Consider the following 11,353-nt stretch of genomic DNA (forward strand, 5'->3'; position numbering starts at 1 on the left):
AAGCACAAAGAATTATGGGACATCCACACAGGAACAGCCTAGACCACTGGATGCCAACATGCATCACAGGTGACGTAACTGCCGGCGAAGCAAAGTCCTGACCTCCTCTCGGCTTTGGAGAATAAAGCTGGCGGCCATTATGAGGAGGTGGTAAATACACCGACCGTCAGCAGCACGTTTTACACGTGCTCAGGACTGAAGTTTACCCGTCTCAGCGCGCTGTGACTGTGAGGATTTATTAATAAAGGTATTTTCTGGGTTTATTTCCCTCCATCCGTCCAGCCCTATGCTTATTCAGGCCCGAGTCCAGTCTAAGCTTCACCTCCTCCAGCTCATCCAGGGGAAACACTGAGGTGTCCAAAACCAGCTGAGACACGATCTCCACAGGGCATCCTAAATGTGCTCTGGGGCCTCCTCCTGTTTCTAAAACGAGGCTTCCTGATCAGATGGGCCACACCAACGCTCCTTCTGACGAGGCTCCTCGCCCTCTCCGAGTTACGATGAGATGAGTTTGTTTTATAAACGTGTAAAGTGCTTTGAGCTCAAAGTGAAGCAGGCTTTTACTGCGCTTCGCTGTAATGACCTCCTGCTGAGGTTCGTAAAACTTCTTTAATAAACCAGCTTTTCAAATGTTGCAGTGTGGAGTCATTGTGTGTCTGCCTCCTTCCAAAAACCATCTCCTCTCCTCCTTGTGTGGGACTCCGTCAGCATCAAAGGTCAAAGGTCAAACTGTGAAGCAGGAACCAGGGTGTTATTACACCCTCGGACGAGCTTTCGGGCCCAGAAATGAATGCTGAAATAAATAAATAAAACATGCTGATGAAGTGTTTGTATGGCTGCATCAATCTGAGCTGCTTGATGAATGGTCACATAAAATGGGGCCCAGAGGAGTTTGCACTGAATAAAACATGAAACTTCTCCCAGGATTAATGAGCCACACACAAACATCTGGATGGACAGATGTGTGCGGCGCCGTACGGGGACGGTGTACCAACATCTCCTCATGATCTCAAAAGCTAGTCTGAAGGTGACTTCCTGTATTAACGGCTGTATTAATGAGCGCCTTCCAATGTGACGCGTGTCCAGTGAGTGGGAGGAGCCTGTGCTGCTTTATCAGCGCTCACAGGCTGATCAACGAGGACGAGCTGAATCCAGCTCACAGGAATCGATACACCTGATCGGAGTCGGTGAGCAGACTGCAGATTACAGACAGTAACCGTAACCGTGCTAATGAAGGAACATACTTCCGATCAGAAGGCTGGTGTGACAGAGGAGGATGCTGGGATGGGGTGAGATGGAGGCAGAAGATCTGCTGTCCCTTAAAGGAAGCAGCCAGAAGATTTTAAAGCACCTCACAGTCTTCTGTAAGAAGCTGAAAAGCTGGTCTCGCTGAAGGAGCGTGAGGTGATTTTAAATGGTGTGCCTGACCGTCACTGAGCCGACGAATTACTCTGATGTTTTTGAGTGTGTGTTATTTAGCAGTGTGTATTTGTGTGTACCATTAGTCTGTGTACCCACTGATGACAGAGCTTTCTATCGCAGCCAGGACGCTGACTCTAAAACCCAGCAGCAGCATTTACTGTGTTGGGAGGTCAGACCTGGCTCAGGGCTGGGGGTGTGAGTGGGGCAGCAGGTTTCTTTGTAATGGTTGGAGCTGTGACCTCAGCGTGCGTATTTACCTCCATCAGCAGCCAGAAGAGGTCGAGCAGCTGCTGTATGAGTGGGTGTTCATCCACTGAACCTCCTCCCTCCAGAATCCCCAGCAGGAAGTTCATCAGCACGTCCTCCACCAGATACACCTTACACTGCAATCAGAGAGAGCGTCTCACTGTCATGTTTCCCTGAATCTCTACAGAGCAGCAGGAGGACAGCATAAAGCACGGCACACGACACACACCTGAGCGGGAAATACAACAAAACGATGTTCGGCTAAAAGACGGTCTGCAGAAATCGGAATCATCTTCACCATCGTTAATGATGATAATGATTTTGATCACCTCAGCCTACTTCTTATGAAGACAGGGGTGATTTGATTCAAATGCATCTTCTGCACAAATGGCATCTCAAACCAAGCTGAAGGCAGCAGATGATTTAGCTTCTTTGTTTAAGACGAGCTGCTGCAGGCTCAGAGCTTCCTGCTGGCTCCTTTAACCGTCACATCACTGTACCGCCTGCAGAATCGTTTACATTTAAACTGACCTCTTCTCCTCATTTTTAACTCTCTGATTTTACTAGAGCAGGTTTGTGTGATTCACAATTGATAATAATCCTTCTTTATCTGACACTGGGCCTCAGTGCAACTCCTCAGTTCGTCCTCTATCTGAAACAAGCTGTTTTAGCTCCTCCTCCTTTAAAGAAATTTCTTTTTTGATTGGTTGCCCATCACAAACAAAGGGTTTGACAGCAGGTGGGCAGGGCTTCTGTCACTTCTCTATGACATCATGCATATCCCAGAGTATAAAAACTGTTACAGAATGAGTGTGTAGAGAAGTCTGTAACCTAGCTTTCGGCTCACAGGGATTTCTACACATACACCCAGCTCACTATTACTACTCCATGTTTAATATGAACACCCAGCACTGGAGCCAGAGGTCCATGACTGGAAATAAGGAAAAGGATATTTATATTTATACTTTTTCTTGTTGTCTAGGGGTTAACCCTAACCCTAACCCCCCAGTAATAAAGGGAATAACTTTCACACGACTGCAAACATACAAAAACTACAAAGACAGAAGCAGCGTGTTTCACCATGAGGGGGGCGAAGTGGTTGAAGATGTGAGCCAGAGTGATGAGGACCGTCGGTTCTCCATGAAGCCTCCACACACCACAGTCCTTCTCCACCAGCCGGTCCTCCTGCACGCGCACACGCGCACACACACACGCGCGCGCACACACACACACACACACACACACACACACACACACACACACACACACACACACACACACACACAACCAACAGCAGTAATACGACAAACAGAGGACGCGGCCTCTCAGACTCCAATTTCAGTTTATCTCCGTGTGAAACTGAAAACAGGAAATTAATTAGCTCAGCAGCTGAAGTGTGCAGGTGTTCTTGTGCTGAGAGCTTCAGTGGTTTCATTTGACTGATCCGGGTCTACGATTGACACGTTTATTGTGACCTGCTCGTGCTCCTACCTGTGCGTCGATGGTGGTGGTCAGGACGTTCTTGATGTAGCCCAGCAGTTTGTGGGCCTTCATCAGGTCTGCAGCCGGAGGGTTCTGGAGGGGCAGGTATCCGTCCACGGGGTACGTGAGTCACACTTGGGTTAAAGACAAACATTGATGGACACAGCAGCTCAGCGTGGTTTAAAGTGTGTGGAGTTGGCACGTTCTCCTGGTGGTTTCCTCTGACATTACTGCAGCAGGCAGCATAAAACCATACAGCATTTTTAAGATGGATGGAAAGAAAATAAAACGTTTGAGATGAAGCCAACCAGACCTGCTCTTTTAAAACGAGCTTAGTTTGGAATGAAAAACTCGGCTGTGGAAGCTTCTTTGTACCCTCCACAGATCCACTGTGCACAGAAATACAAACACTGTATGGACCTGATAACCGTCTCAGACCTCTGACACCAGCTAACAGGGGTGTGGTAGCACCACATCCCACCGCCGCACTGCTGACACCCAGCTCTCACACAGGGCTCTGAGCAGATGAGGTGAGATATTCTCGGTTCTTCCTGCAGTCAGCGGCCAGCCACCAGGACAGAAATAACACAGAAGGTCAGTTTCACTTACTCAAGCACAAAATTCATTTTGTTTACTAAGGGGCCAACAATAAGGGAAAATCCACAGACTAAAGTAACAGACTCTGACCACCCGTGCTTATGTTCACAGTCAAGGACACACCACAGCAGGAAGAACCCTGTGTGGACACATCTGGCTCCGGCAGCTGGCTGACGGACACTGATCAGTCTTTAAAGGATATCTGAGAGGCCTGCTGCCGAAGTTGAACGCCACCGACTCTTTAAAGGAGAGGCTGATGGCGGGAAAGTAAGCAACGCCGGGACCCGTCTTAATGTTGGTGAACGCCGTCCCCAGAGACTGACCGTTCCTGAGGACACAGAGGACAGGCTCAGTGCAGGTAAGGATTAACAGCTTTAACCTGTAACATTTGTACGTATCAGTCAGACTCTGATTGCAGGACACAACGTTCCTGTCATGAGGCAGAAAAACCTGCAAAACTCCACGACCGATGCACACAAAAAACTAAAACCTGTGGGAACATCAGGAAATTCACTTCAATCCAGTTTTACTTATAGGACTGCAACGACTCATCGAGCAACTCGAATAACTCAAAAAGCAGCAGCGCTCGTTCCTGTAACCACTGTTAAACCTTTACCGGGAAACAGCTGGAGGTCCTTCATCAACCACCTGATCAACAAGCTCTAACCTGCAGAAAACAGAACTTTGTCCAGATCTACAGTAACGACACAGAAGTTAGACTAAAATAAGCAGATGAACTGTTGACTTAGTCTGACACCAGGTTTAAATCAGCCTGAGGGCAGCCGGCCTTTTCTGAGTCATCTTAATGTAAGAAAGCAGACAGAGTAAAATCTGTATCTGATTATTTATTGTTGCATTTAAGAAAATGTTTTCTTTAAAAACTATGATTTTAATATGGCACATAACTATTAACTATTAAAACACTGCAATTTCTACAGTGGAAACCAGTGAGCAGTTCGTTTTAACAGACCTGTTTTTTTTCTCTTTTGAATATTTATTAGTGCTCATTAAAAAAGGCAAAACTATTTCTTATCAGATTAATCAATAGAGTACTCAATTACAATATAATCCACAGCTGCAGCTCTATTCACGTATATAGCTCCAACTCACAACATCAGTCACTTCAAGGGGCTTTATATTGTAAGGTGAAGATATTAAGTACTCATAACCCGCCATCAACACCAAACAGAAGACGGGTTAACAGAAAGAGACCGGCCACAAACCCTAACCTTAGAGAACAGGCAGGAAACCACCGCCTACTGACCAATCAGACGTGTGGAGACCCCCTGAGCTCAGGGTGCAGACAGTCTTTGTGTTGACATGATGAGCACACAGAGCCCATACAGAAACATCATTCTGCAAGACGGTTTCGTTTTATTGTTCTAAAAGCTTTAATATAGATGCTAAAACAGGGAAGCTAAAGCCACCTGCAGCTTTATTAACCTGCTCTCAGACTGAATGTTACTCCATAGGAAGGAACAGCACATTTAATGAAGCTCAGCACAGTCAGCGTATATTAATCAGACCAGCTTCCTCTGTGGGTTTTAAATAAACTTTTATACATATATGTGTACAGCTTACATACAGTACAGATGTTTTCCTCTGCCTGCAGCAGCTGTTTAACCTCTTCATTTCTTTCTAAACTTACAGTTTTGACTTCCTCTGTAACCTCAGCCAGGACACCTGCGCATGTTTCTGATTGGACACATACAAACTCCGCCTCTTTCACGTCAACCTTCATGATGCCTCCTACCCTGGCTGATGCTAGTTTAAGTGAAGCCAGATGATGAGAGCTATGCTGGATATGTTGGTGTTCACTCACAGGCAGAACGTGATGGTTCCTTCATCCAGGTCTATCAGACAGCTCACGATGTCTCCGGCCGCCCACGACTGAGGAGAGAAAACATGGCGTGAACGGTCACGTGACCAGAGAGACAGAGTCCAGCTGCTGTCTCACGCTCACCTTTCCATAGTTCGTGGTCGTCACGTTCCACTTCCTCACTCTGTTTCCGTCATAAGCGTATGAGTCCGGCGTGTCGCCCACCCCCTCCTGACCACGGAAACACAAAGTTCACCATCGTCACACCTCCATCCATGATGAAAACTGCATTTAGTTCTTCTACTGAAGAACATCCACATTCAGTTATCACGGTAAATTTCATTTTTAAATTAAAACCAGAAATATTGCCATGATTTCGAATCTTCACACTGAACACAGTAAAGAAAGAATCAGACCAAATTCCACTTTGTGCTTTTAACGAGCGTCAAGTTCATCAAGCTGAGCCGAGCAGAGGCGCCACAGTGAGTCAGTCCCCAGACTCCCAGGTTAAAGGTTAACTTTCCTAAAGGGCCACGTGAGAAGCTGGAACTGTTATATTTCTCTCCCCACCCCGGTTTAAGGTTAGCATCCGTTGGTACATCCATCTTTTACATACAGTCTGTGCGTGTACCTCCTGGTTGAAGCGGCAGTTGAGGGTACACCAGCCGATCTGCATCAGGCCCTGAGAGGAGATGAGCACCTCGTAGGCCCACTTCCCTGCAGACACAAACACAGCAGACACAAACAGCTCAGCTGGTGAGCCCCCATCACGCCATTCAAACACATCCATCTTCTGATGAAACGAGAGCACAAAGACGAATAACAGGAAGTTTCAGAAGTTCACGGCTGAGTCACTGAAAATGAATCTCTTTCTTTCTGCTGCAGCATTAAAATCTGTCAGTTTTTTATGCAACAATAAGAGAGTTTAACCAACTTTATGGATTATAAACTGGAATGTTCACTTTCAATGTTGCACACCCCTCGCCACAGTTATTGTTTCTTTCCACCACCTGATTAACCTGCTCTCTCTCACTGGTCCATCCTTCGTGCTGATTGGCTGGTTCCCCCATCAGCTGATTTTTACAGCTTTGTTCATTAGCGCTTAGTTAAAGTGGAAGTTAACATTAGTCTAAGCGAGGAGGCTGATGGCCCGCTGTGTGGCTGAGTTGAGACGTTTTTCCTCAGTTTGTTTTTGCACAAGAAAGAATAATTATTTACTTCATTGTGTGTTTATTAATTAGGCAAAATAAATCTTCCATTTCATAACAAGGAGAATCAAACAAACTGTGCGTCTAAGCCGTTCTTATTCACGTGTTTATCAGCCAGAGTTTCCTCTACTGATTCAAGGGCTTTTAATGTGAAAGGCAGGTACAGGATTTCCTGTTTCTCTCGGGTTTTCTGCCTAAACTCGCAGTTTCATGGCTCGATTTTTGTGCGTCTTCCATATTTACTGAGTCATTCAGCTCATGAAACATGAAAAACTACAGAGAAACTTGACCTTCGATCGAGGCATGAAAAGCAAAAATAAGAAGTGAGACGGCGTACCTTTATAGACACACGTGGTCGCTCTGATGGAGCTGAAGTTGCTGTGGCCGATGACCTGAATGCAGAGAAAAGCAGTGATTTATCACACACACAGGAAGTGGTTTTCTACAGTCAAAAGTTTGGACACAATCAGCCGCGTGTCCAAACCGTTTACGTGTTTCATTGTTTCCAGCGGTTCTCACCCCCAGCAGGTCGTCGTCTACAAACAGGAGTCCTTCAAAGCCGCTGGTGTGATCGAGGACGACGGGCTGAGGGCCCAGGCGACCCTCCACAGTCTGATCTGCACACATTAGTGTTATTAGATATTTCGTCTCCTTCTGAGTACAGACTCCTGCTCAGCTGCTCTCAGACACAGACGAATAATAAAGTTTGATTTCAAAGACAGAAAGAAGCTCCCAGCCTTACTTTCCTCGGAGGGTGCGTCCTCAGACAGCAGCTTCTCCAGGTGAGCAGGTAGATCCTGGAAACCGAGAGGCTTCCTGAACACCAGGGAGAGAAAACTTTACTCCCAGTGTGTCCTCTGTTCAGCTAACTGATCAAACGCAGAGGTTTGTGTCATTTTCCATAAGGCTCATTCAAACTTTCCTCATGACTCGGCGCCCACACTCAAAAACAGAAACACAAAACTCTCACAAGCTAATGATGGCAAAGCGATTCAGTAATAAAAACATTTAATTCTGTCAGACCTCTGACTAAAAGTAAAAAGTTAAAAAAAAATATATGAATATGTAGAAAAAAATATTTTCACAGGATAGTGACATAAATAAAAATAAATAAGAGTTAATAAAACAAGAGCAGCTGATCGCCAAGCGCTGCGCCGGTTAGCTAGCACCACAGCAGGAGCGGCCATTAGCACTAGCAAGCGGTCATCCAGTATATATAATCCATACTTACAAGGTATTCACATTATATTATACTGATGTGTGTACAGGAATATTACTACACAACCTGCTGATATCAATGCATCATGTATAACATCACTGTAATCAAAAGCCAACCATGTTGTTTACATTTGAGCAATATTGCTGAGCAGTAGGTATGGCTTTAATATTGTTCAATGATGAGTCATAGTCTGTACTATTTATGGCCACGAGTCATCCCTGACCAATCAGAAGCCGGCATCTCTGGCTAATCAATCAGGCTGCAGCCTCGAACTGATGCTCCTATAAACAGGCCGGCTCTTTACCTGGAAGGTTCTCACCATCAGCTCCTGCCAGCTGTTCAGGGACTGAGGTCAGCTGACAGATATGGGCTAAGCCAATCAGGCATCAGAAAGAGACTGCATATCATTAGCATATATTATCACAGCATTAGCAGCCTGAAATCCTCCATGCTGTTTTCGCTCCACTTCAGATAAATTCAGCCAAAGTTACAAAGGTACTAAACATCCAGGAACATGAATATCATGCTGCACATCTTTGAAGAGTAAAGAACACAGATGTCAGATTTCACGGCAATTAAACAATTAATCTTTATATATTAAAAACTCTGTTTGTTTTCACGTTGACAATGTTTTAAATGTCACAATTCAGACACCAATGCGGTCAGTGTGTGTGTGTGTGTGTGTGTGTGTGTGTGTCTATGTTTAGAGCTGCTGAGGGTAACATGAACCTGTCCAGCTTAAAGAACGAGGCTCTGAGTCACTAACCAGGAACCCAGGACAAACACAAACACACACACTAAGCAGCAGCTGTTAGTTTTGATCCTCGGAGTGTGAGTCTGACACACTCGTCCGGGCCCTGAAACCCAGGCAGCGCTCTCCTGACCCTCAGAGTTTTACAGCCTCACAGATTTAAAGCTGAATGTGTGTGTGTGTCTATGTTATCGTTTACGCCGGGTTAAACGTGATAATCAATGATAAAGGTGCAGCGCTCCTGTCAAAGCAGAGCTGCAGAGCTCCCCTCATCGTTTTCTCAGATTACGCTGAGACCTGCAGGACTCAGATCTTTGAAAAGACGTGTTTATGTCGACATAAATGTGCCTGCACAGGCAGTCAGGTGGTGCTTTCCCTCCTGTGGACGCAGTAAATTAACCTGCAGTGGGATTTTCTGAGCGAATAAATCATTTTGGCCGGTTTTGAACTTTCAGCTAAAACCAGGTGCACATCGATCTTCTTTAGAGGCTGGTTCTAAAATTTCAGATCAAACTTTGTGCATGTCGCACTCTCCATAGTCAGACTCCATTCTGATTTTCCAGCACATGCCCACCCCCTCCGATGGCACCTCTCTGCCCCTCGGCTACTTCAAGGTGTGAAAAGAATAACCTGATTGTGTCAGAGAGGAGGCGGAGTCTGCACCCTGAGGTTACCTGAGTGAGGCCAGCGCAGGTCCCTGCTTGGCGGAAGGAAACACATGATGCAGGTATTCACTCAGCAGCCTCTCGTTCACGATACCTGTCAGAGGGACGGGACCAGCTGACTCACAGACAAACCAATCAGAGGACAGATTGATGCTGACGTGACTGAGCGTCCATACCTGTGGATCTCGGTTTGTCCGTGTCTGAAGCCAGCCTGTAGTTACGGCGGGTCAGAGCAGTGCCGCCTCCCTTAGAGCTCATGCTGTCTGACTGGAGTCACCTGACCCATACACTGCCGAGAGACACACCTGTAAACATCATCATCATCACCATCATCATCATGTCCAATCACAACAGTGGACAGGTCAGTGATGCCACAAACAGCAGTGACAGTTGAGGAGAGTGCCTGGTCGCTGACAGAAACATGAACAACAGTGACCTATCACCCTCTCTGAAACATTACTGTGTACTTTTACTACTTAAAGCTAATTCTGTCTGCATACTTTTACTGTCCTGGAGTATAAATCAAAACATCTACCTCAGATGTTGACACTGTGTACTTTTACTGCATACAACTAGTGTTAAAGTGCACTTTTAAGGACCTCAGGATTAATATAGTGTACTTTTACTGCTCCCACATTTAATATCATGTACCTTTACTGCTCTCAGCTTAAATATCGTGTATTTTTTTTACTGCATACAGTACAGCTGATAATAAAGTGCACTTTTACTGCTTTCAGCTTTAATATTGTGAACCTTTACTGCAAATAGCTGATATAAAGTGTGATCTTACTGCTACCAGGTGTAATATTGTGTGTTTTTTACTGCTTCCAGGAGCTATACCATGTACTTTTACTGGCCCCATGTGTAATATCGTGTATTCTTACTGAATACAGTTGATGATAGAGTACTTTTTCTGCATACATCTGACAGAATACTTTTACTGCATAAAGCTGATGACAGAGTACTTTTACTGCATACATCTGACAGAATACTTTTACTGCATACAGCTGATGCCAGAGTACCCTCGGGGTAACCCTATGCGGTGTTAAACCAGCGTTAGCTCGCTGTTAGCCTCTGTTAGGGCTCCGTTAGCTCACCGGAGCGTTGAGGCTCGGCAGCCCGGTGTGTTCTAATCTTTTTAGCGGGACTTTGGGGCTGAGTGTCGGTGAGTGTCAGTGAGATCAGCGGACACATCAGTCCAGCTACATGTCGGTCGCAGCTAGCAGGCTAACAGCTAACAGCTGAGTGACAGCCACACTCACCGCCTCCGGCCGCTCGGACGGGCCGCCGATCCCCTATAGCCGCCGCTGGCTCCGATAGTCCGGCTGATTGCGGTGACTGGAGCCGCTGGATGTCTGCAGTCAGAAGCTAAATAAACTCCACAACACCACCCGCAGTATTCTCTGCTGTCTACGCCTCTCACGGTACGGAGCGCCGATTAGGACAAGAAAGGTGGACGGTGGAAAAAGGCGAAGGCAGGAAGGGTGGAGGGCCAATTCTGAACCTCCACCTTTGGAGGCTTCAGCCTCCTCCCTGTCTGCACCGCAGACTTACACTTTACTCTGACTCACACAGCAAAGCTGTCATATCAGCAGCGACACTGCAGGTGAATCCACACTTCATGTATAATTTAAACGAATAAAATAAAAATAAGATTAAAAAGTAAAATCATAAATCCAAATATAGCAGCAATTTACAGATGAATTAAAAACAGGCTAACACGCACCATCAAATATGCAATAAAACACGACTGCATAGTTAAGAATAAATCAGGTGAATATTTTGGTCAAAATTGAGATGTTGATATCAAATAACGCTCTTGATGCGCTCCATTTCCTGACAAAATGGCAGAAGTAAAATATTAATAAAAAACAGAGTTATTCAACAAAAAACAAAATACTTAATGCAGAGAAGAAGTTGGTGCCAAAAAGGTGGCCATGAAAA

At 45.6% G+C, this 11,353-nt stretch overlaps 1 protein-coding gene across 3 annotated transcripts in view; it reads right to left on the bottom strand.

The window, feature by feature from the left end:
• The window catches only part of rnf123 (ring finger protein 123), a 162,265-nt gene extending 151,431 nt beyond the window's left edge, over window positions 1-10,834 (bottom strand). For 2 of the 3 annotated variants that reach the window (XM_030723863.1, XM_030723861.1), the window contains exons 1-13: window positions 10,672-10,834; window positions 9,586-9,714; window positions 9,419-9,503; window positions 7,517-7,590; window positions 7,294-7,391; window positions 7,112-7,166; window positions 6,198-6,283; window positions 5,711-5,797; window positions 5,570-5,637; window positions 3,950-4,075; window positions 3,160-3,274; window positions 2,749-2,853; window positions 1,680-1,805 (exon numbers count right to left, since the gene is read on the bottom strand). In XM_030723863.1, the coding sequence (XP_030579723.1) occupies window positions 1,680-1,805; window positions 2,749-2,853; window positions 3,160-3,274; window positions 3,950-4,075; window positions 5,570-5,637; window positions 5,711-5,797; window positions 6,198-6,283; window positions 7,112-7,166; window positions 7,294-7,391; window positions 7,517-7,590; window positions 9,419-9,503; window positions 9,586-9,667 (1,107 nt within the window). In that variant the 5' untranslated portion in view covers window positions 9,668-9,714; window positions 10,672-10,834. The remainder of the gene's footprint in view (window positions 1-1,679; window positions 1,806-2,748; window positions 2,854-3,159; window positions 3,275-3,949; window positions 4,076-5,569; window positions 5,638-5,710; window positions 5,798-6,197; window positions 6,284-7,111; window positions 7,167-7,293; window positions 7,392-7,516; window positions 7,591-9,418; window positions 9,504-9,585; window positions 9,715-10,671) is intronic. The other variant, XM_030723862.1, reaches the window with a different exon arrangement.
• Between the last annotated feature and the right edge of the window lie 519 nt (window positions 10,835-11,353).

The sequence above is a fragment of the Archocentrus centrarchus genome, unplaced genomic scaffold, assembly GCF_007364275.1.
Source record: "Archocentrus centrarchus isolate MPI-CPG fArcCen1 unplaced genomic scaffold, fArcCen1 scaffold_29_ctg1, whole genome shotgun sequence".
Taxonomy (NCBI): domain Eukaryota; kingdom Metazoa; phylum Chordata; class Actinopteri; order Cichliformes; family Cichlidae; genus Archocentrus; species Archocentrus centrarchus.